This window comes from Notamacropus eugenii, chromosome 7, assembly GCF_028372415.1.
Source record: "Notamacropus eugenii isolate mMacEug1 chromosome 7, mMacEug1.pri_v2, whole genome shotgun sequence".
Classification (NCBI taxonomy): Eukaryota; Metazoa; Chordata; class Mammalia; order Diprotodontia; family Macropodidae; genus Notamacropus; species Notamacropus eugenii.
This window is the reverse complement of record NC_092878.1, coordinates 51,845,804-51,871,919: the sequence shown is the minus strand read 5'-3', so window position 1 is coordinate 51,871,919 and position 26,116 is coordinate 51,845,804. Positions and strand designations below refer to the sequence as shown.

Below are 26,116 nucleotides of genomic sequence, written 5' to 3'. Positions count from 1 at the left end.
AAACCCTTCCTTTTCTAGGTAGGTTCTTTGCTTTTCATTTCTTATTGGTTACATTCTCTTTGTTTATACTTCCTGACATTCAGCATCCTTTTGTTCTGTTTCTGTCAATCTCTCTAGATCAATTTAAAATTAGCATCCCCCAATCTCACATTTCCACCATCGTAGTTAGGATGATTTTTTTTTGTCCCCAATGGAAAAGGGATACAATTACAGTGCACACATCTATGGTATGGAATGTTATTCATCTCCCAAACATTATTAAATAACTTGTTATTTAATTTACCTATGAGATTCTCCAATTATGATGACCCAACTCAGAGGTCACCTACATACAAGCAAGTGCTTCCTCTCTCTCTCTCTCTCTCTCTCTCTCTCTCTCTCTCTCTCTCTCTCTCTCTCTCTCTCTCTCTCTCTCTTTCTGCCTCTCTCTCAGTATTCTACAGAGAGCTATTTGTTTCCTGGGATAATGGAGTCCAACTTACCACATGGAAAAATGTAACCCAATTCTGTAGGTGCTGTCTGGTCTATTCTGTGCTAAAGTTTTACTGTGTCTGAAATATCATCCTTTTTGTGTTATAGATTGCTTACAAATATCTCGTCATTGCTCTTGGAATCAAGCTGGAATTTGAGAAGGTATGTCTTAAATGATTTCTCTGTTACTGGGATTCATTTATGCTCAAGTCCAGTCTTATATTTTGATGTTCTGTGCCAGGCAAAGTTTTTAGAAATTTTCATCTAACTATAATTGATAATATCCAGATTTTTTCCCCCAGTTAAAATGAGTCATCCTGAAATTTTTGTCAATGAAAACATATATGTTCTAAATTTTAAATTTAGCTAGCAATTGAGTGTATCCTTTTTAATAATAATATTTCCTGCAAAATAGAATCCTTTCCAATGTAACAGAAATGGTTCTTTGTATGGAATGGAATAATCTTATTATAGGTGAAATTTTTCTTCAGATATTGGCTTCAGGTGATATAGACCACAAACATTTCCCTAAATAGAAGTGGGATCTGATTTTTGCCTAGTAGGGAACCTGGAGATTAAATCTTTTTTTTGGGGGGGGAACAAAAGGATTACTCAGGAAATATAATCCCTACTAAAGTAGTTAATTAAATTTCTCTTTAAAATGAACTAGGAGGTTGGGGGGAATACATTGAAGAGTTGCTTTTGACTTATAGCAGAAAGAATCCTAAATTTGGAATCAGAAAATCTAAGTTCAATTCTTAATTCTCTCCCTTACTAACTTTGTGACCTTGGACAATTCACTGTATCATTCCAGACAGTCTAGAGGGCTATTCCCACCATTATGAGAAATGTACCAAGAGGATATTGAGATACTGGAGAAAGAGGGGCCCATGTCAACTTGGTAGTAAATAGATTTTATTGGGGGAACTTATTCACAAGGCCTGTCCTGGGTGGTGGCAGGACAGTGGTAGATCCCTGCACCACACTTAGGCTGGACCAGATATTTTATAGAAACATAACCAAGAAGACTTAGTTCCTAGAAATGATACGTGGTCACCTGTAAATTTTCCCATTGGATCTGTTTTGCCTTTCCCAATAACCATAATGCCATAGGTTATGGTCTCAGGGTCTCTTGTTCACCATTTCTTGTGGCCTCAATTTCCTTATCTATAAAATGAAGTGATTGGATTTTTTTTGGACCTCTAAATTCCTTCTAAGCTCTAAATCCATGAGATTAAAGTTTATTCTTTCCTGATGTAATAAACAAAGTAAGATACATTTTTGGGACAGATGTTGGTAAGAAAGGCATTGTGTTTATAGAATAATATAGGAGGAAAGATCTGGGTTCAAGTCCTGCCTCTGAGAGCTGGGTACCTCTGGGAAGGCAACTCTCTAGGACTTTATGTTACAGAAGAGCTGCTGCTAATCTTGGTGATAATGCACTGGTGCAGAGAATGTCACACCAAGAGTTCCTGTACACTTAAAGAAATCACATCTCCACAAAACAAAACAAAAATTAATTCAATAAGCTCTATAGTGTCCAGAAGAGAAGGCCTTGTTTTAGTGCTTTATGAGGATCAGTTGAGAAGACTTAGGAGGATGGACCCAATAACTATTTTCAAGTATTTGAATGGCTATTGTCAACAAGAGATCAGGCTCATTTAGCAGGGTCCCAGATGACAGCATGAGGAACATTGAGTAGAAGGTACGTAGAGTGGGGCAGCTCAGTAGCGCAGGGGATAGGGTACCAGCTCTGGAATCAGAAGGACCTGAGTTTCAAATCCAGCTTCAGACCCTTGACACTTACTAGCTGTGTAACACTGGGCAAATCTGATCCCCTGGTTAACCCTGATTGTCTTGCCAAAAACCAAAAAAGTAAGTTATAGAGAGATATTTTTATGGAAAAGATTAATAAAGAGATATATATATTAATAAATGAATTAAATAATACATAAATAAATAAAAAAATTAATAAAAATGGAATGTGTTCCCTCAGGAGGTGTTGTAACTTTGAACCCCCTCACTACTGTCCTTAAAGCAAAGGCTGGGTGACCACTTACCAAGCATATTGTTGAAAAGATTCTTTTCAGGTATGAGGTGGATTCTCAGGTCCTTTCCAACCTGAAGTCCCAGATTCTATAATTCTGGGAACCACTGTTACTTCCAAGAAACTTGTCAGTAATCTGCTGTGCCAATAATTGTGTTACACAACCTCATTGTGATTACTCAGGAAAAGCTGCAGGGATGTGTCCAAGCCAATGGTTTTATTTCTTTAGGTTCACAGATGATATATGAGTATGATTGTTATTGTACTGTAACATGATTCTCATTATTTGCCTTTCCAGTGCTTGGTTGGCTTCAACATGCCAAGATACAGTCTGAATTTTCAGAGTAGCTATGAATCAGAGGGGAGGTTTGCTTAAATGTGTTTATACCGCCGGAATAGTGATCATTTTTCTCATGCAAACTGCCCAAGGGTAGAATTTACATGCTAACACTGAGCAAAGCCAGACTCCCCAAAGAATAGCTGTTGGCGAATGGTATTGGGTGCAACTGCTTCAGGAAAGAGTTTTCTCTGAAAAGATCTCTTCGGCTATTGGTTCTGCCATAAGACGGGTGTCCCTCAAGGCTCCCAGTCTTGCCTACAGGCATCAGTGATCTAATCTTAAAAAAGAAGCATCTTATCAATACAAATCCACCTGCCATCTTTGGAAATACGATGAAAAGGGATAAAAATTCTTCAGAGACAGGGACAAACTAATTACAGTTATATTTATATCTGACAAAACATTCAGCATATGGTCATTGACCTGAATATATGGATCGGCCTCTCTTTCTTTGTGTTTTATGGTGTATGAGGAGGGACACATTTTAGTTCATATTTATTAAGAATTTTTAAAATTTTAAAATTAAAAATAGGAAAAAGGATGCACACATGTACGCATACATGTGCACACACATTAGGCATATATGTACACACATTCATATGTACAATACACACATACATATATACACATGTGCACACACATATACCCTTATATGTGTATGTATACAACATACACACATATATACATACATAAATATTTCTAGAATGACTAGAAATGTGCCTGGCACACTTCTAGAGAAAAACTGGGAAGATTCGTATGAATTAAGGCTGAATGAAGTGAGTAAAAGGAGGACAACTTATACAATGACAAAAACACCACAGAGAAAAACAACTTTTAAAGAGTTGAAAACTGATGGGTGTGGTGATAAACCAGTCCAGAGGACTGAAGATACAACACTTTGCTCTTCTCCTCCCAAAGAGGTGATGAACTTAAGAGCTGCAGAGAGAGACATATATTTTCATACATGACCAGTGTGGAAATTTGTTTTGCTATGTTTGTTAAGTTTTTTTTGTTTATTTAATGGCTCAGGCAGTGTTATAAATGCACATTAAAATTAATTAGATGTGCTTGGTGACATAGGATGGTATATGTATATGTGTATGTGTGTGTATGTATGTATATGTGTGTGTGTATGTGACGTGTGTGTGACTAGTGTGTGTGTGAGGTAATTGGGGTTAAATGACTTGCCCAGGGTCACATAGCTAGTAGATGTTAAGTGCTTTAGGTCACCTTAGGTCCTTGTGATTCCAGGGTCAGTGTTTTAACCCACGGTGCCACCTAACTGCCCCTCAATTAAAAATGTTGCTTGTTAGGTTGACTGAACATGAGCTTGTAATTACTAGCATTATTTTCTTCTAACCAAAGAAGAGAAAGAGGTCACGGATACACCCAAGCTGTTATCTCACTGATTTATATCATAGTTGGCAATGAGACTTGACAGTATAATTACTGTGACCCTGAGTGCTTAATGGACTGCTGCCTAATGGATTCTAAATTGTCAGTAACAAGAGAACGAATATATCACAAAATGCCATACAAGTCCTCTGAAGGATTCAGTATCAAGTTCCCACAGGATAGCAGTGAGTAACTATGTAAAATTTCAAATGTTGGAAAGACTTCAAGTACATTTTGGCAACTGATTATATTTGCTTTATGAGGATTACCCCAGAAGCACATGGATGTGCTTTGCCAGTAGACTGGCTCCTTGGGAATGCATTCTTTGGCTGTGGCAATCCATGGGACAAAGAGAAATGCAAAGTAGCCCTCAGTCCTGTGTGGTTCCTTCCCGTTTCTTTGGTGATAGTGGCAGAGTGGCAAAAAGTAGGGCAGAAACTGATGCTAAGACTCTCACAGATTTTAGGCTTTTCTACAACCGTTGATTTAGCTGTTGGTACTCTAAATGTGAGGTATGTCGATCTTTCCCCAAACACCCACTGGTATATATCATACTAGAGAAAATGAATTGTGTTACTCTTGATATTCTGATATAAATGAAACCAGCAGACAGAAGGAATTTTCATTTAAATGGAAGGAGAGCCAAATAAAGGAGTTGGCAGAATTAGTTTGATTGAGTATCCAAAGGCAATTATTTTATGGGGCATTTGGTTATCTCATTATAAAAATGTCTGTGGGGTTTGCAAAAAGACTACCATGAAAATTTATTTGCTAGTATTTGTAGTGGAGGATTAATAGGTAGAAAAACCAGATTTGCTTTCAGATTCTAGCTCTGCAAATTTCTATTTGTGTGATGGAAGGTAAGTCTCATGGACCCAGTTTCCTCATTTGTAAAATGAAGAGGTGGGATTAAATGAGCACTAAGGTCCTTTCCAGCTTCAAATCTTATGATAAAATAAAGGATAGCATAGTGGATAGGGTACTGGACCTAGAGTCAGGAAGATTCATCTTTATGAGTTCAAATCCAGTCTCAGACACTTGTGTGTGTCTGTGTGACCTTGGGCAAGTCATTTAACCCTGTTTGCCTCAGTTCTCTTATCTGTAAAATGAGCTGGAGAAGGAAATGGCAAACCACTCCAGTATCTTTGCCAGTATCTTTCCCAAATGGGGTCATGTGGACGTAAAACAGAAAAATGACTGAACAGCAACAAAAGAACCACAGAACTGGAAAGGACATAGAACAGTTGTTTGGTCTAGTTCAGTCGGACGAATGTAAAATCCAGGCAAGGATAGTTTTCTGTTTTCTAAATATCTTTTAAGGATGTATGACCCCTAGTCTTTCTTAGGTCACGGTTCTCTTTATTTCCTCTGACAGTCAAGAAAAGGTCTTCCTCATATCCAATTGAATTATCTTCTGTTTTAATGTAAATCCATTCTCCTTTTCCCACTTTATCATGAGCAAATTGTTCAGTACCTTCTTCACAGGCAGGCAGGTGGCACAGAATATAGGGCACAGGCGTTAGAGCGCTGGACCTGGAGTAGAAAGACCCGAGTTCAAATCCAGCCTCAGACACTTTGTATGTGTGTTATCCTGGACAAGTAACCACTCTCTGCCTCAGTTTCCTCAACTGTAAGATGGAGAGAAAAATAGCACCTATATTCTAGGACTGTAAGGAAATATTTCCAAATTGCTTAGCCTGGCATAGAGTAAGTACTTCATAAATACTTGTTTCCTTTCTTTCTTCCTAAAAATGTTTTTTAAACTTGAAGTAATCAACTTCTCGTTAGCCTTGGAAGCAGTGTGGTATAAAAGAATGCTGAATTTGGAGCCAGAGGAATTTGGCTCTTAATCTTGTGATTGTCTTCTCTAGAACAAACATTTTCTATTCCTTTAACTTTTGCTCATGGGACACAGACAGTTTCCATACCCTTTAAATCATCTTTGTCATTCATCTTTAAACCTCTTATTTCTACACATCCTTCTCGAAACATAGGCTGACTAGATTCTTGCCTGGTATCTTAATAGAGGTCTTAGTGCAATCAATAGAGGGATGATTTTTTTGTTGTCTCCTGCATCTCCTAGTCTTTAACGTTATAAGTACTAGGACTTCTTTTTATCCCATTTGAACACAGTTTTATTTTTATTTTTGATAATTTAAAAATATTAAATTAGTTTATTTTTGTTGTTGTTGTTACATTTTAATTAGAAGGGTATGTAATATAAGTACTCAGCTCTGATTTGTCACTGCCCAGCAAAGAGGGGCTTGAACTCACTATGATGAAACAGAGCTATTCTAAATGCAAAAAAAAGGCATCCACATGACTTCCTATCAAATCTGTGCATCTGTGTACTTCTTCCAAGCAAATGACTGGTTTTATTTTATCAAAACAAGCAGCACAGATGGTTTCTTGCCAGATCCCTGTGTTTTGACAAAGAATTTGAACTCAGTCCAGAGGTAACATAACTTTTCAGACTCATAATCTGGGATTAAACTTATTCAACTCTGGTCTTCTGTTAACTCTTAGCATGACATAGCCAGGTTTTAAGACATAATACCTTTCATAAAATGGATATAATAATACTGACTAACTGCCACTGCTTTTTCCTTGAACTCCCCAAAATCATGCCTACCTTCTCCTCATCTTCTCCCAGCCCATTTTCTCCCCATCTTTCCTGCATATAATTCCCATCCCTTGTTTTCCCCTTCTTGAATTGAGTACTATAATTAAGCGAACACTGTCATAGCCTCTCAGAAGAGGGCACGTCCCTGTGCGCTCCTCATTGCTGTGACTTCCCAGATCAGATCATCCTTCCCTGGCCATCACTCCAATAGATGTTTTGGGCACAGACTCTCACTTTCTATTTATGTTTATATCCCTAGCACTTCATACAGTGATACTACACATAGTGAACATCAATGCATGTCTTTTTATTTATTGGTTCATTAGAAAGGAGGAAGAAATGCAATCTTAAAATTATTTGTTGTTTGTCCTTCATTCTCAAAAAGGAGTAATGACATCATGGGAGCGATGTTTTGACGAGTCTGTGAATTGGATTTAATTGAGGCAGAGCTGTGTGAAGTCATCAGCCTCACTCTTTCCTCCAAAGTCATTGGAGTCCAGGGACAGGATAAAAGTTAAGATGACTGGTGATGACCCAGGATGCAGTGGGTGACCTTGGCCTTTCTAAATTAAAGTCTTCCCCTAGCCTCAGTTTGTCTGAGACATATACAGTGTGGTGTCTATGCTCAAACTTGTCTCAAAAACATAATGATGTATTTTTTTAACCTTCTTTGTCTAATTTGTTTCAGATCAAAGGTTTGCCTGAAGGTTTTAGATATCCTAAAATAGGGTCTAATTATTCTGTTGGAACTGTGGAGAAAACATGGAAGGCTCTGCAGGGCTTCAAGGAGGGCAATGCCATCTTCACTTTCCCGAACACTCCGGTGAAGTGTGCAGGGGCACCACAGAAGATCATGTATTTGTCAGAAGCTTACATGAGGAAGGTATGTTTCATTTCCAAGACTGATAGAGAGGCTTGTAGCACTTGAGTTCAATGACTGCTGGTGGACTATTTCTCTCTCTCTCTCCTAACATTTCTAAAAAGGCTCAGTTCTTGTTTCAGAGTTTACTAGATTGCAAACCTCTTGAGACCAGGGACTGCGTCTTAATGATATTTGCATTCCCTAGTACTTAACAGCATCAGGAAACATTTGTTAAAGACCTGCTATGTTCCAGGCATCAGGGGTCATGAAAAAGATTCTTTGTCCTCAAGGAGATTATATTCTAATGGAAGGAGGGGGAATGATATATACATATAGAAATATATACACATATATGTACACATACATATATACATACACACACATACATACACATGCATAAACACACACATATATACATATATACATGTGTGAATGCAAAATCTATTCAAAATAAACAACAAAATGGGTTCATTGGAAATGAGGAAGAAATGCAATCTTAAAATTATTTGTTGTTATTGGGGTGGCAGCAATAATATCCTGGGGAATTGAGGATGAGGATGTGTATGTAAGTGATAGAAGTGATCCTTCTCTGACTGTGAAGATGAGCACTCATGTTCCTTAATTTGAATTGTGGCATTTGTGACCCAGAAACCTTTTAAACTTTCAGAGGGTGTTTAATATCTGCAACCAACTCTGATGTGTCACTGCCTAGCAAGGAGGGAATTTGAACTCACTGTAATGAAGAATTATTCTAAAGGGAAAAATAGGCATCTACATAATTAACCATCAAGACTGTGGACTTTATATATTGTCCCTCCAGGAGGCATTTGTATTTTATTTTACAAAAATTATGAATTAAAAAATTATGAACTTTAATATCTTTATATACAAAAGACAGCAAAAGATAATTACATCTGGAATTATGAATTTCATTCATTGGAATTTCATGTAATTACTAGTTCTTCTCAAAGGCATAGATAATCACACACTTGGCCAAATATTAGGCTGGTCTGTGGACAAAAGTATGCCTGCAATTACCAGCATGGTGCTTGCTACCTAAATAGATACTTGGCACCCGTGCGTAGAGTGTGGGCTTTGGAAGCAGGAAGACCCTGAGTTCTAATCCTACATCAGAAATTAGCTAGCTATGTGATCCTGGACAAATTACTTAGCGTGTCTGTGTATAAGTTTCCTCATCTGTAAAACTGGAATGTTAGTACCTCCTTCCCAGGGTTGTTGTGAGGATTGAATGAATTAGCATATGTTAAGTACTTTGTAAACCTTAAGGCATCTATAAATGATAGTTAATATTATTGTCTATTATTATCTATTCTCATCCTTTTTGTTCTTGGCACAAAGTATGGCTGAAGATTTTAGAAGGGGCGTAGTGTTGTGTGTGTGAAGCCTTTGACTAGACTTAGGTTGATTTTGGAATCCAAGCAGTCTGTAGTTCCTCTACTTGCTTTGGGATTTGGGAGAGAATATCATCTCCTCTGGGATGTATGACAAAGGTAATTCCAAACTTGTATTCCTTCAGGTTATAGCCGTATACTGTTTTTATTTCTAGCCTGTGCTAATGATTTATAATTCCTTGGACCTGGACATTTCTAGCTCAAACCTTCAATTCTTGTGCCCTCGTCTTTGACCCCGATCTCGTGTTCCCCCTGGGCTACCATGTTATTGGCAGAGAGTAAAATGAGAGTAGAAGGTTATCCAACTTGTCAAAGTCCATGGGTAACAGTGGCAAGGACTGAAATCATCTAAGAAAACTAGATTCTTCTTCAAAGAGAAGAAGAAGAAACCAGTTCACTCTTGGTAATTACTGGTCTCACATATTCCCTCCTCTGCTATTTTTTTTTTCTCAGACAGGAAAGCGAGCCAATGCTAATATAATTTTCAACACTTCCCTGGGAGCCATTTTTGGGGTTAAGAAGTATGCCAATGCCCTAGAAGAAATTATCAAGGCCAGGAACCTCAATGTGAACTACCGACAAAACCTTATTGAAGTTCGGCCAGAAAAATATGAAGCAGTGTTTGAGGACTTGGACAATCCTGGAGAGACCAAAGTGATTTCGGTGAGTAGCCCCCTTCGCTCTTGAGACGAGAGGTTCTGGTAGAGTCTCCTCTATAGTTGGACCTGGAGTTAAAGAAGACCTGAGTTTATATCCTGCTTTAGACACTTGCTAGCTGTGTGACTCTGAGTAAGTTGCTTAACATCCATGAACCTCAGTTTCCTCATCTATAAAATGGGGATAACAGTAGCACCTACCTCTTAGGAGTATGTGAGGATCCAATTATGAATGTCTTTGAATGCCAAACAGATTTTATAATGGGTCTTGGAGTTGATAGGGAGCCACAGGAGTTTTGAATAGGGAGCTAACATCATCAGACCTATGCTTTAGAAAGATCACTTTGACAGTTGAGTGGAGGATGGACTTGGATGGAGAGAGACTTACGGTAGAAAGACCAATAAATATACTTTTGCAATAGTCCAGGCATGAAGGCCTGCATCAGGGTGATGACAATGTTAGAGAAGAGATGTGGTCATGTATGAGGGATGTTATGAAGGTAAAATTGATGGCCCTGATAGCAAATTGGATATGGGGAATGAGAGTGAGGAGTGGAATGACTGGAACAATGGTGATATTCTAGACAGTTATAGAGAAGTTAGGAAGAGTTTAGGGGGAAAGATATGAGTTCAGTTTTGCATATGTTGAGTTTAAGATGTCTACTGGATGTCTACTTGGAGATGTCCAATAGGCAGTTGGAGATATAAGACTAGGGGTCAGAAGAGAGATTAGGGCTGGATAAACAGATCTGAGAATCATCAACATAGCAAAGATAAATGAATCCATGGGAACTCATGAGATCAACAAGTGAAATAGTATAGCCAGGAAAGAGAGCATGCCCTGGGACAGAGCTGTAGGATACTCATGTCAGGCTTTTATCCAGAGAAAGTCTATTAAGCAGCCCTTTAATAGACTAGGGGCATGTATGATATCAAGGATGTCTCTGTAGTAACATAAGGTCCAGGTTTTTTCGTTTCCCTTTCCAAAAAGAATTTTTCTAATTCACTTCATTATCCATCTTTTCTGTTTACCCTAGATCCTCATTGTTTGATTCATGATTTCTATGATTACCCAATAGTCTCTTTCTTTTCTCTGTATTCTTCATGCAGTCAAAGTTTCCAAGGTATCCATTCTAGTCTCTCCCCTCTACATTCTTTCTGCATCTTGTAGGGCTTACTTCAGATACTTTTTCCATTATATGTTGCTTCTAGAACAATGCTAATTATTGCAAGTGTCCCCATGGCAAGACCCCTCTTATACCACTGATTTATACCCTCTCTTGTTTAACATTTTTAATACATTAAACCAACTGATTTTTGGGTGGTCAGTTGGTCAGAAATGGCCCCATCTGGGTGCTATGCTCTTTCTTTCAGGCTTGGTGGAGAGCCCCTTATCTGCTTTGTGTCCTGGAATGGTTATGTAATCTGTTCTTCAATTCTCTAACCCTACACTAGCAATTCAGAGCTTATTTTCCCTGGCACGGGCAGGTTGGAGCTTTGCAGCACTGGTGCTTCCAGGTTGTAACCCTTGGCAGGCTTTTGCTTCTAAAGGGCTGTGGCCATCTTGGCTGTCATAACCTAAGCAAACTTCCACATCTTGGAGTTGGGATCTCCATGGCACTGAAATGAGGGAAGGGGACTAGAGCATAGGGGTAGGTTTTGATATAAGCTTCTGTCTGGTCCTTGAGTCTGCCTGTGCAGCCTTGCCTCACTCAAAGTGAAAACTCAGAAAAACCTTAGCCTAAAAAGGCCAAAGTCTCCCATTGTATCCTGGGCTATCTCCACTTGTCCTGATGTATATCTGGCCACTAGAATCAGATGACTCTGGAGGAGAAAGTGAGGCTGATGACTTTGCACAGCCTTCCTCACTTAAATCCCAAGTCACTTGTAGGCCATGGTATCATCTTTCTGATATCACGGTCATCTTCAAAAATGAAGGATAAACCACATGCAACAACCATCAAAGGAGACATGCCATCACTATCCCTTTAGTAAATGGCATCTATAATCACAGATCATAAATTTAGAGCTCAGAGAGACCTTGGTGGGGGTTGGGGGTGGGTGGGAGGCATCTAGTTCAGTGATGTCAAACAGCCACAAGCAGCCTAAAAAATGCTGGAGTGCTGCTGAAATCAAATTAAGATAGACCTGGGAAATGTTTAACAAAATATATAAGAATACAGCACAACATAGATAATGTTAATTTTCCCTTTTCTAAGTTGACATATGGTTCAAAGGGAACTTTTTCCAGTGAAGTTTCCAACATCCTCATTTTATAGATGAAGAAAAAGAGGCCCAGAGAGGTTAAGTGACTTGCCCAATATCACACAGGTATCACAAGCAGGTTTTGAATCTGGTCCCCTGACTTCAGAGCCTGTGTCCTTCATGGGTCTATTTTTATAAGTACATTTTGCTACTGTTTTCCTTACCTTGTATATTGGAAGAGGCTGCTTAAGGTCTTGTTGAATCATTTCAGTCATGTCCGATTCTTTGTGATCCCATTTGGGGTTTACTTGGTAAAGATGCTGGAATAGTTTGCCATTTCCTTCTCCAGTTCATTTTATTTTATTTTTGTGCAGGATGATTCTTTTTTCTCCCCTTAGAGTCAATATTCTCAGTTCCTTTATTTTTTTTCTTTTAAATAGTACGTCATTCTTTCCAATTACATTTAAAGACAATTTTTAGCATTCATTTTTTACATAAAATTTTGACTCCCAAATTTTCTTCCTCCTTCCTTCCCTTTCCCCCTCCCTAAGACATTAAACAATTTGATAGAGGTTATACATGTGCACTCATGTAAAACATACTTCCCAATTAGTCATGTTGTGAAAGAAGAAACAGAACAAAAGGGAAAAAAAAACATGAAAAAATAAAAATAGAAACAGTGTGTTTTATTCTACATTCAGACTCCATCAGTTGTTTCTCACGATATGAATAGCAATTTCCATCGTGAGTCTCTTGGACTTGTCTTGGATTGTTGTATTGCTGAGAAGAACCAAGTCAATCATAGTTGATCATCAAACAATGTTGTCCAGCTCATTTTACAGATGAGGAAACTGAGGCAAAAAGGTTTGATTGCCTTGCTCAGAATCACACAACTAGTAAATGTTTGAGGCCAGATGGAAACTCAGGAAGATGAGTTTTCCTGACTCCAGGCCCATCACTCTATCCACTGCACCACCTAGCTGTCCAGGTTAGCTTTACAGAAAGTACCCAAACTACCAGGTTTTGCTCTGCTCCAAGATATATGGTATATATACCTTTGAAAGTTTTTAAAGCAATTAGCCTTTTGTAACCCCAACTATGATAAATGATTATTCTTCTGGTATATAGTCACTGAGGCGGCTAGGTGGTTACCAAGAGTAGAGAAGAACAAAGACTTTAACAAGCTTTACATACCTTATGATGCCAGTTTTCTTTGCACCCTAGTAGGATGTACTATGACAGTTGAATCAATTTTAAGGAACTTCCAAGCCTCTAAGAATCATAACTCCATAGGATGTATAAGTTTATATTCTTGAGGGGGCCATTGAAGGTTCTTGGACAGAGGAATGGCATGGTCAGATATCTGTTCTTGGGACTATCAGTTTGGTACAGTGCAATGTTACACAAGAAGTACTTAAAATGTTAGTTGAAATGATTAAGGATATTCCAGGATAATAGTATATAGGATGGGCTGGAGTAGGGAGAGAGACTTGAGTGTAGGAAGAGGGTGGTATGCCAGGAGAGCATGTAAGTTTCTAAAACATGAAGATTTGTTATGTGCCCAATATGAGTACGAGTCTAATGGACTTATCAGGATGCGGAGGCCCCAACAAGAAGACTGGAGAAAGAGTAAAGAATCACAGGTTTATTTTCCCTTCTCTTTCTTTTTCCTTAGTATGAGATGCTTCATGTCACTCCACCCATGGGGCCACCAGATGTGGTCAGGAACAGTCCTGTTGCAGATGCTGCTGGCTGGGTAGATGTGGACAAAGAAACTCTGCAGCACAAGAAATACCGAAATATTTTTGGCATTGGAGACTGTACCAACCTTCCCACATCAAAGACAGCTGCTGCAGTGGGTAAGATTAAAAAACTTCCATTATTTTTACAATTCGGACAGACCAGAAAGTTGCTATGATAACTAATGACAAATATTTGCTGTTTCTCTTCATACTCCAATGGATCTGGTGGCATAGTGTACAGAGAGCTGGACCTGGAATCAGAAAGACCCAAATTGAAATCCAGCCTCAGACTCTTGCTATCTGCATGACCCTGGGCAAGTCACTTAACCTCTTTTACCTCAGTTTTCTCATCTGTAAAATGAGCTGGAGAGGGAAATGGCAAACCACTCTAGTATCTAAGAACCTTCAATGGCTCCCCTATTACCTCCAGAATATAAACTCATGATATGGAATGAAATGGCAAACCACTCTAGTGTCTCTGCCAAGAAAACCCCAAATGGGATCATGCCGAGTCAGACACTACTGAAATGACTGAATGACAGCAAAAATTATTGCTATGAGCTATTAGCTCATCAATTTAGATTTTCTTCCAGTGATTCAGGTTACAGTCTATTTATGTCTGCCCCTCTTGTTCAACTCTTGTCTGTGTTTTCTTTCATATATTCACCTCTGGGGGTCCATCCACCATATCTGAGATTTAGAGCCTTCTTTATGTCCTCTTCACATTGTGTAGATACAAGTCAGGCAACCTAAGTCTATTAATAAACTCTCTCTTTGTTTCTGTCTCTTCATTTCTCTCTCTCTCTCTCTCTCTCTCTCTCTCTCTCTCTCTCTCTCTCTCTCTCTCTCTCTCTCTCTCTCTCTTTCTCTCTCTCTCTCTCTCTCTCTCTCTCTCTTTCCCCTCCTCCTCTTCCTCTGTTCTAAAGAGAAAACAATGAGTCAGAGAACCTGAGCCCATCTCTGCTTCTGACTTACTGTATTATCTTAGTCATGTGACTTAACATTTCTGGGCCTCAGTTTTCTCATTTGCAAAATGAGAGGGTTGGATGAGAAGATTTATGAGATCCCTTCTGACTCTAAATCTGTGATCTTAAATAGGACTATTTCTTCCAAAATCACAAGCAGGCTATTTAAGAACTTACTATATGGAATTGCCTGAAACAATAGTAAGTGCTTAATAAGTGCTTGTGGACTAAGTGACTAAAGAGTCTATCACCAATTAGTAAATTTTATTAAGTGCCTACTATGTGCTAGGCACTGTGTTTTACAGATGAGGAAACTGAGTCTTAGAAAAGTTAAAAGGGTTGTCCTATGTCCCAGAAGTAGTGAATTGTAGAACTGGGATTCAGTCCTGGCCCTCTTGACTCCAGATTGATTTTCCATCTCCCCTATACCACACTGCCTTTTTTCAGTTGTCTTTCATGATGCTAGAAGACCACCACTGCCCCTGCTAATGCTGGTGATATGGTCAGGAATAATACACTCCAATAATATTAACTGAAATTTGTATGGCACTTTTTCCAAAGTGTTTTAATGAAAGCATTGCTAATAATTTTTTCATCATTTAATAAATGAAAAAAGAAACCTGAGGCTTGCAGAGGTTAAAGGACTGATAGTAAGTCACAAACCAGTAGGTACCCAAGGAGGTGATTCAAATTTAGTTTTCTTTTGACCCCCAAGTCCAGCCCATACTACATCTCCATTTACATTCCTATGGGATCATAATATATTACTTTCATTGAAAACTACAGCAGAAATAATGGAGAGTACCCTCTTCCCCTTTTTTATTCTAATCTGGCAAACCCGATGACCTTAACATGGGGGAAAAACCATTGCTCCTGAGCGACCAGTCAACTTCCCTATAGCCCTGCTCTCTATTTGTGACTTTCAAAACCCAAATATCCCTCCCTGGGGACTACTCTCCCTATACTCCCCTACTCTCCTACTAGAATGGAAGCTTCTTGAGGTCAGGGACTGTCTCACTTTTATATGGTATGCTCAGCCCTTAGAACGGCTTGACATACAGTTCATAATAAACACTTTCTTCATTCATTTATATTTTGTCCTAGATGTTACTGTTCTTTCTAGGTTCTCACAAGAAGACCAAGGACATCAAAAGTGATGTCTTTACTTGTGGATTAATTGGGTTTAAGTGAGACAGAGCTGTATAAAGACTTTGCGCAGCCTTACTCTCTCCTAGAATAGAAGTATAACACCTTGTTCAATCCTTTTACCCGTGTCTAAGTCTTTGTTGACCCCATTTGAGGTTTTCTTGGCAAAGATACTGGAGTGGTTTGCCATTTCCTTCTCCAGCTCTTTTTTCAAATGAGGAAACTACGACAAAGAGGATTATGTGACTTGCCCAGGGTCACACAGCTAGTAAGTATCTGAGGCTGAATTTGAACTCAGAAAGAGGAGTTTTCCTAACTTCAGTCCTAGTAGGATCGACGTTGACACCTAGCTGCTTCATAATGATACCTAGGAGGGTTTATTTTAAAGAAGTAAATTACTGAGGTCCAAGTTAAATGTTGGAATTCTCTCAAAAGCTTCTGGGGAATTGGGGTGGAGAGATGCAGCCTGAATCTCTTCTTTTGTTTGAAATCAACAATCTTGTTAATTCCTTCTTCCAGAAAGAGCAGAAGAGATATGGGGCATGTGCAGGGGTGTTCTGAAAATGTTTAACACCCAGATCTCTGAGGGAAAATATATATGACATACTTTTAAGTTTAGTTTACTTTATTAAGATTTTTCTTTCACTTTCTTAAGTCTAGAAAAATCAACAAAGCAATAAATCAATCTCTGATTTGTGACATTTATCAATTTTTGATGTATAAATAAATGCTGACACTGAAAATTTAACATCCAACTCTCATGTGCCAGTACAGCTGACTCCAGCCCATTTGTGTTCGTGTGTGTGTGTGTGTGTGTGTGTGTGTGTGTGTGTGTTGAAATGGATGAACTTTCCTCCACCAGTAGCTATAGATTTTGGGAATCCAAAAATGGAAAGAATAGGAAAGATGAGGGGGTTTGTGAATATGAGGATATATGCGACCTTTGTGGGAGTGGCACATCTCCTGCCCCCAACCTAACTTATTTTACAATGAAATTAACTTACAGACTGATGAAATAAAATGAATAGCACAGTCTTGACTGTTCATTTTTCTCCTATAGCTGCTCAGTCTGGAGTACTTGACCGCACAATTTCTCTGGTAATGAAGAATAAAGAACCTGTCAAAAAGGTATTATGTTGTAAGAGTTACTTAGCTCAGGGTACATGAAAATCCTTCTACTTAGCTTACCTGGGATTGTTACCCCCATTTTTACCATGATCTTCTTAATTATTTTTTAAAAACCTCAAAACCTGTTTAAAGACTTTCAAAGTCCATTCTGCTTGAGAGAAATGTGTCACTCTCTTTTTCCTGATTCTCGATTTCAGTATGATGGATACACGTCTTGTCCACTTGTTACAAACTACAACAAGGTGATACTTGCTGAGTTCGACTACAATGCTCAGCCTCTAGAAACCTTTCCTTTTGACCAGAGTAAAGAACGATTCTCCATGTACCTTATGAAAGCTGATATGATGCCTTTTCTCTATTGGAATGGATTGCTAAAGTAAGTATTGTTTCAATCACATACAAAGCTAGTTCCTGAGAACTTTTTCCAGTATATTATTGATTGAGTTCAAGGGAAATGGTCCTCTTTCTCATAAAAATGGATGAATTTTATGCGGTGCTTTACATAAATTATCCTATTTGAGACCCATAATAACCCTGTGAAGGAGTGTTATGGGTATTATTGTCTCCATTTTACAGAAAAAGAAGCTAGTCTTAGAGAGGTTAAGGGACTTTTCCAGGGTCACATAGCTAGCATCAAAGGTTTCAAGGCAGGCCTTCCTAATTCCAAGAACGAACTTTTATCTTCTAGATTAGAAGGGGTATCCCAAGTTGGCTGCCTCATGTCCCTCACACTATCTTTCCCCACTGCAACAGAGAGGATCTTCTAACGAAATCACAATATTAATCATGAGGGCTTACATTTCTATAGCACTATAATACCTTCCAGGAACTATTCAATATTACCATATGAAACAGGTCAGGTTGACTGCTTGAGAGGTAGAGAAAATGAAGCTCTGAGAGATAGCACAATAAATCTGTAGCAGGGAAAGAATTCAGACCCAAGTATGGGACTCTACCTTGTGTAGTACTCTAGCCATGGGACTATGTTAAGTTTCTCCCATTGATTTGGAATTTCTTTTTTTTTTTCAGCATCTTGATGGTTTTGTTATTAATCATACATCCTTTCTGTGTCTTTTTTTAATTTTTATTTTTAAACAGAGGCTACTGGGAGGGCCCAGCCCGTTTGAGGAAGTGGCTACATTTGGGTAGAGATTAGAGATGACTGAAGACCTGCATTCCTGACCAGTCTCCTCCAGTGGAGGGTTTCCAATCCCAAACCACTGCCTTCAACCCAAAGCACAAGGAAGGGCTTAAAGCTTACTCCTATAAATAACTCATACCCATACAACAGCTTCCTTCATCATTTGTCTTTGAAAAAACACCTTGTTGGCTTGCCCACCTAAATGAAAGGGTCCAATCCTTACTTCATGACACACACGTAGCACTGTTGATATTGGCATCCGAAGGCCACTCTCATAATGGTGGAAATGAGATGCCACACCGCTATTTTTCTCCATTATGAATACTTCCTACCAGTCTTACATAATTTATTTCAAAAAAGCAAGCCACAGATCATCAAGTTAACCATAGATTTTTTAGCATTTTTATGGGTTTTTGGTGAGGCTGATTCTTAGATAAGTGGCCAAATTGTCAAACTAGGGTGTGTACTGTTTTCAGACTATGTCTAATCACAAGACTGTTGAAGTGGTGAGTGCTCTTATCTCATCACTTTCAAAGTCTGTCCCTGTGCATATTTTATTGAAGCACATTAAATCGCATTGGTATGCTGGGCCTGTGCATCTTCTTAGAGTCTCTTATTGACCCCCTCCTAACTCTCTCGATATGTATATATGTATTATTGTTGGGCAGCTGTTATTCAGTCATGTCCGACTCTTTGTGACCCCATTTGGGGTGTATATATGTATATACAAACACACACACTAGATATATGTTATCTTTGGGAAGGAAGACATCAGTTGCTGAGGGAAAGGTCTCATATAGTTTGAGGTGAGCCTTGAAGGAGAATAGGGATTCAAGAGGCTAAGATGGGGAGGGAATATCTTTATCTATATATCTGTATCTCTGTCTACATCTCTATCTATCTATCTATCCATCTATCTATCTATCTATCTATCTCTCTATCTATCTCTCTATCATCTGTCTGTCCATCCATCCATCCGTCTATCTATCATCTATCTATCCATCCATCCATCCATCATCCATCCATCTCTCTATCATCTCTCTGTCCATCTGTCTGTCTGTCTATCATCTTTTTATCCATCCATCTATCCATCTATCTCTATCATCTATCTATCTATCTGTCTATCTCTCTCTCTCTCTCTATCTATCTATCTACCTATGTATCATCTCTCCATTCATATCTCTCTCTCTCTCTCCCTCTCTATCTGGAGGATAGCTAGTGCAAAGATACAGAGTATTGTGTGAGGTGGAACAAGAAGCATAGTTTTTTTAGACTGTAAAGTGTATGAACAGGAGTAATGTATTCCAAGTTTAGAAAGGTAAAATGGTGCCAAGTTTTGAAGACTTTTAAATACCTCAAAGAAGAGTTTACATTTGATCCTAAAAGTAAGAGGGAACCATGGCAGTTTATTGAGAAAGGGTTGTAGTGGTGATGTGGTTTCAACAATACCTTAGGAAAATCATTTAGGTTGTTGGGTTCAGTGGTGGATGGATTGGAGTTGGGGGATACTAGATCAATTAGGAGACTATTGTAGTACCACAGATGAGAGATAGTAAGGGTCTGATTACGATGATAACTGTAAGTGGAAAGAAGAATATGGATTCAAGAATTGTGGTGGAGATAGAAATGATAAGATATAATTAACAACTGATTGGTTACGTGGGGATGAGTGAGAATGAGGAGTCTAGGATGATATCAAGATTGTGAACCTAGGAGACTGGAAGAATGGTGGTGCCCCAGATAGAGATTGGGAATTTTGGAAGCAGGTGGATTTCTTTCTTTTTTTTTTTTTAAACACTATATTTTTTATTTTTTAAAGTTTATTTATTTTAACATTCCATAAGTTTAAAATTTTTCCCCCTCCCTCCCTAAGATGACCTGCAATATGATATAGGTTTTACATATACATTCCTATTAAATATATTTTCACATTAGTTGTGTTGTAAAGAAGAATTAGAATGATTGGGAGAAACCATGAGAAAGAAACAACGTAAGAAAACAAAACAAAACAAAATAATAGTCAAAGCAGGTGAGTTTTTAAGGGAAAGACAATGAGTTCTGTTTCAGATGTGAGGAACTTGAATTGCCCATGATATATCCATTTTGATGAAATATCTGATAGGAAGTTGATAATGATAATAGGACTGACTGCAGGTGAGGAGAGATATTCACATCTGATAGTCATCTCTCTTGAGGTAATGTGGTAAGACATATCTTTCAGCATTTCCTCCTGAAACATGGGTTAGGGTCACCTTTCTTTCTTCCTACAATAGGAATTAATTTTCCTTAAAAGGAGCCAAAGTAATCTTGGAACCCAGTTGGTTTCCCTGATTCAGCTTCCTGATCATTTCAGGACATAAAAAATCCCAGCCACTTGGTATGCAAACTTCTCAGATCTGGTGAGTTCCTGAGACCACAAAAGTTGTCCTGATGACCTACTGACCAGATGCATTTTCATGAGGAGAACAGGTAGGCTTAGCCTACCAAAGTTTAATGCAAGTTATACTGTATCCCTGTTGCATATCCTTGTTGTATTGGGGCAAAGTAAACCTTTCTGTTAACTAGTTAGTGCAATGTAAATGGCTTATTTCATTTCCAAATTAAAACTATTCTAAGAGACTGATGGCCATTAGCCCTGCCTCTTGCAGATAATAATCAAACCTATGGGGCTGATGATGTTACCAAGTATGAAAGGGTAGACAGAAAAGAGAGGGGAGCCTGAGACAGAATATTGGGGTATAGCTACAGTTAAGGAGAACGCATTGATTATCACACATTAAAAGAGACTGTGAAAGGAGAATAAAATAAAGAGAAAAAAAAAAAGCAAGAGAGAACAGTGTGACCAAATACTCCCCCCACAAAAAAAACACCAACCCACAAATAAAACAAAAACCCAGATTAGAGAAAGCATCCAGGAGGAAAGGGTGGTTAATAATGTTTAATGCCATAGAGAAGTCAATAAGAAGGATGAGGACTGTGAAAAGTCCACTGAATTTGACAGTTAAGAAATTATGAATAATTTCAGTTTAGTTTTGAAATCTGAAGCCAAATTCCAGAGGGCTCAGCAGATTGAGAGAGGAGTGGAAGAAATGTGTGTTACCATCTTTTTTTTTTTTCTGAAGGAAAACTCTTTTATGATAAAGAGGAGAAGTTTTAAGATGATAGATAACAGGCATGGTAATGTCTACTGAGAGTTTTTTGAAGGATGAGGGAGACTTTGATAAGTTTTTAGATAGCAGGGAAGGAATCAGTAGATATAGAGACATTAAAAATGAGAAAATTTGGTTTAATACCTTTTCTGTACTGGGGTGTGCTGTTACAGTAAGTTTGGTTCCATCATGTGTGTGTGTTACTTTGTATACAGGTGCATACATATATAGATAATAATAGAGGTCTGGCCATAGAGTCTTGAAGATCTCTGTTTAAGTCATGCGTTGGTATGTACCAACTCGGTGAAAAGTTATTTAGTGTCTTAAAACCTTGGATTCATCTAAGACTAGGGTATGAGTCATATATAACACTAGATGAATTATTCATTTGTGTGGATGGAGAAAGTTCCCCCATCAGGAGCCCCCATCAGGTTGAACACCAACAAAGAAGCTTACCTCTAAGGGGAGAGAGGAGGAAATAAACATATATATCACACCTACTATGTGCTAAGTGCCTTAAAATATTAGCTTATTTGAGCCTTACAACAACCATGCAAAGCAGGTGGGTATTGTTATTATTTCATTTTACAGTCTAGGAAACTGAGGCAAAGTGCCTTTCCCAGTGTCACAGAGCTAGTAAGTGTCTGAGGCTGGATTTGAACTCAGGTCTTCCTGGTTCCAGGCGTAGTATTCCATCCACTGTGCCATCTAGTTGCCTCTGAAGGAGTTAATTTCTCTCTCTGGTTTGCATCTCCACCAAGAAGTTGAGGCAAGTCATTTCTAAAATATATAGAGAATTGAGTCAAATTTGTAAGAATACAAATCATTCCCCAAATGATAAATGGTCAAAGGGTATGAGCAGGCAGTTTTCAGAGGAAATAATTAAAGCTATCTATAGTCATATGAAAAGTGCTCTAAATCACTATTGATTAGAGAAATGCAAAACAAAGCAATTCTGAGGTAATAAGACCTATCAGATTGGCTAACATGACAAATATGAAAATGACAAATGTTGGAGAAGATGTAGGAAAATTGGAACACTGATGCATTGTTGGTGGAGTTGAGAACTTATTCAACAGTTTTGGAGAACGATTTGGAATTATGCCCAAAGAGCTATCAAATTGTGCATACCCTTTGACCCAGCAATACCACTTCTAGAGCTGTATCCCAAAGAGATCATAAAAAACGGAAAAGCACTCACATGTATGAAAATATTTATAGTAGCCCTTTTTGTGGTGACCAAGAATTAAAAATTGAGGGGATGCCTGTCCATTGGGGAATGGCTGAACAAATTGTGGTATTTGAATGTAATGGAATACTATTGTGCTATGAGAAATGATGAATAGGTGGACTTCAGAAAATCCTGAAAACACTTACATGAACCAACGCTGAGTGAAGTGAGCAGAACCAGGAGCATGTCGTACATAGTAAGAGCAACATTGTGTGATGACTAAATTTGATAGACTTAGCTCTTCTCAGCAACGCAAGGATCTAAGACAACTCTGAAAGACTTGTGATGGAAAATGCTGTCCACATCCAGAGAAAGAAAAAGAACTATGAAGTCTGAATGCAGATCAAAGCATGCTCTCTCTCTCTCTCTCTCTCTCTCTCTCTCTCTCTCTCTCTCTCTCTCTCTCTGTCTCTGTCTCTCTGTCTCTCTGTCTCTCTCTCTCCCTCTCTCTCTCTGTCTCTGTCTCTCTCTCTCCCTCCTTCCTTCCCTCTCTCTCTCCCTCTCTCTCTGTCTCTGTCTCTCTCTCTCTCTCCCTCGTTTCTTCTTTCCCATGGCTTCTCCCATTGGTTCTAAATCTTCTTTATAACATGGCTAATGTGAAAATGTTTGATATGAATGTATATGTAGAACCTATATCAGATTACATGCCATCTTGGGATGGGGAAGAAGAGGGGGGGAAAAATTTGGAACTCAAAATCTTATGGAAGTGAATGTTGAAAACTAAAATAAATTTAAAAAAAGTAAGTTGAGGCAAAGAATAAATAATGATTATATTCACATTCATCAATTTTACTGCTCATTAGACATTCTGGGAAAGGTTGCATAGTTAAGACAGTAAGATTTGGGGATTATAGGGAGACTAGCTCAGCTCTCTTTTCCATTGATTCGCTCCCTCCTACCTTTCAAACTAGTTGTAAACATCAAAAGTGAGTGAAAAGGAAATGGAAAGGAGAAGAGTAGGTTTCAGTGAGGCTGCAGGGTATCATCAATGAGTATGAGGAGTGGGGGAAGAACCCCATGGAAGACAAATATGATTGGAAAAGAAGATGGTGCAATCATGACAGAGAAACTGAGGCTTATTCAGTTATTCAACAAATATTTTTATTTTTTAGTTTTGAAGGCAATTGGTGACTTGCCCAGGGTCACACAGCTAGTGTCTGAGGTTTTGAAATCAGGTCCTCTAGATTCCAGGGTTTGTTCAGTAATTTTTTTTTTTAACATATTTCCACATTAGTCATGCTGTAAACAAGAATTAGAACCAAAGGGAAAAACTATGAAAAAGAAAAAAACCCCAAGAAATAAAAGGAAAAACAGTATGCTTTGATGTGCATTCAGATTCCATATTTCTTTCTCTAGATGTGGATAGCATTTTCTGTCATGAATCGTTTGGAATTGTCTTAGATCATTGCTTTACTGAAAAGAGCTAGGTCTATCAAAATTGGTCATCCAACAATGTTTCAGAAAATATTTTTTTGAGCAGCTACTATTTGCAAGGCATTCCAAGAGGGATAAGAATTCCTATCTTGTGGGACTTAACAATCTAGTTGGGGAAATAAGAAACGGACACAGATATCCATAATATATGGTAGAAGGTAAAGGTTATAAAAACAGATACAAAATATTCCTGTCTTATTACCCAGGAGCAGGTAAGACTTTCATGGAGAAGATGGCTTTTCAGATGAGGCTTAGGTAAAATTTACATAGGCAGAGGAATAGTTTGGAATAGGTTGAATAAGTTTAGGTCACAATGACACTGTTAGGGTTTGTTCTGAATTCAGATTTCAGCCCTCCTGATTTCTAGTTCAGGGCTCTTTCCACTAGATCATTCTGTTAGTGAATACAATACAAACTTTGGCACTAGAAAATTGCTGACTCCATTTGGTATTATCCTGGGAAGTCTATTGTAGACTTAGCTAGAGGGACATGTGTTTACTGAGAAGATGATCAGATACAGTGGTTTCTTTCTGACTTCTATTCTGTGAGCTCTGAAAGGTCACAGCCGCCAGTTATGAAAGGTCAAAAATATGTTCACTTCAGAAATAGGGAAATTTGAAATCTTACAGAGGAATGAATGAATGGAAAAAAAAAACCCATTTATTAAGCACTTACTATGGGCAAAGCATTGGGTGCTTTGTGCTCCAGACTCAAATATAAGACTACCCCTGTTCTCAAGGAATTCAGTCTAATGGGGAAGACAATACACATTCGGGTTCAGCTGTAAGTCAGATGGAAAAATGTCATGGTCCTTAGGGAGCTGCAGGAGAACTGATGGTCTTTAGTGTCAATTCCATTAAACTATGTTAGTTTCTGATACTGAATTACTTGGCAATACCAAATACCTTAGCATAGAGAATTTATTTTCATTTTTATTTTATCTTTAATAGCTACAGAGGTGGGGACTGTAGCACCTGGAGAGACAGTTGCCAAGTTACCTAATATTAAGGGTTACTTCCTTGCATGATAGCTGTAGGGTCAGGCTGGAAGCAGGACTGGTGGTATTTTTTTGGGGGAAAGAAGCTGCTATTTCTGGTGCTCTTGGACTTACCTACCCTATGGTGACAAGTAGTCAGCAGTTGGTATAGGTGGTGGCAAAGATGGCAGGCCTCCGTTAAAGGGGATTGCTGCTTTGGCTGATGGCTTCGTGAGTACGCACGTATGGATGTATGTGCATGTGCGTGTGTGTGTGTGCATGCGTGTGGCAGAGCAGATGGTCTGAGAATGTTGCTATTCCAGAAATTTTGAACCTGTACCATTAATTTAGGATTGGACAAGAATTTATCTTGTAAAAGAGGAAATCGAAAGCCAGAGACACATAGCAGTCTTCCTTTGTGAGTTGGGGGGCACAATGCAAGAGAAAGGGAGGTAAAAACATACCATTTTCTCCTTAATCTAATGAGAGTCATGCTTTTAATTCATGCCTCAGATAAGGATGGGGACACTGACTATCCTGTGCATGCCTTTTTTCAGTTGAGGGACAAATTGGAGGAAGTGAAATCTTTTTGTCAGGATGAAGCTTTTTGAATTGAACAAGCAGGAAATAGCAAATATTTTTTGTAACTAAAGACTTCCTGTTTATCAGTAGGGATACCAGTAATCCCTCTGAAGGAGCGGTATAAACTTACTACTCCCATGAGAGGGAGATAAAAGACCTTAGAGGTAGTTAAGAAAAGCTAACACTACTTCATTGAATATTGATTTTTTAAAAATGCCCTGACGTCTGGATTATAGAATTCTACACCAATAAAATCCCCAATTATTTTATAACATGCAATATATGACCTATAAAATTACTGTTACTGTGCCTGTCAAGTATGGCACAGGGCAACTCCCAAGAAATAATGTTGGGCAGAGGTAGAACTTAGGCTGCGCATTTAGGCAAAACTGACACAGGCAGATGTTTGGCTTCAAACATCTCAGCCCCTCCTTTCTACACTCATTTCTCTTAGGGGTTTGAGATACTCAGGAATCTCTATTGTAATATTTCCTATGGGCAGTGCTCCAAGTTCTAGGCCTGCTTTTCTTCAACTACCCTCCCTCCATCAGACCTTCCTTGTCCAACATGCCATTTTCATAAAATGGTACAGCTGCAGAGAACCTCAGAAT

At 38.5% G+C, this 26,116-nt stretch overlaps 1 protein-coding gene across 3 annotated transcripts in view; it reads left to right on the top strand.

Annotated features, from left to right (window-relative positions):
- SQOR (sulfide quinone oxidoreductase) overlaps window positions 1-18,723 on the top strand; it is an 85,628-nt gene extending 66,905 nt beyond the window's left edge. For all 3 annotated transcript variants that reach the window (XM_072624493.1, XM_072624495.1, XM_072624494.1), the window contains exons 4-10: window positions 580-633; window positions 7,565-7,759; window positions 9,604-9,813; window positions 13,687-13,870; window positions 16,925-16,992; window positions 17,190-17,368; window positions 18,091-18,723. In XM_072624493.1, coding sequence (XP_072480594.1) covers window positions 580-633; window positions 7,565-7,759; window positions 9,604-9,813; window positions 13,687-13,870; window positions 16,925-16,992; window positions 17,190-17,368; window positions 18,091-18,148 — 948 coding nt within the window. In that variant the 3' untranslated portion in view covers window positions 18,149-18,723. The remainder of the gene's footprint in view (window positions 1-579; window positions 634-7,564; window positions 7,760-9,603; window positions 9,814-13,686; window positions 13,871-16,924; window positions 16,993-17,189; window positions 17,369-18,090) is intronic.
- The last annotated feature ends 7,393 nt before the right edge of the window (window positions 18,724-26,116 follow it).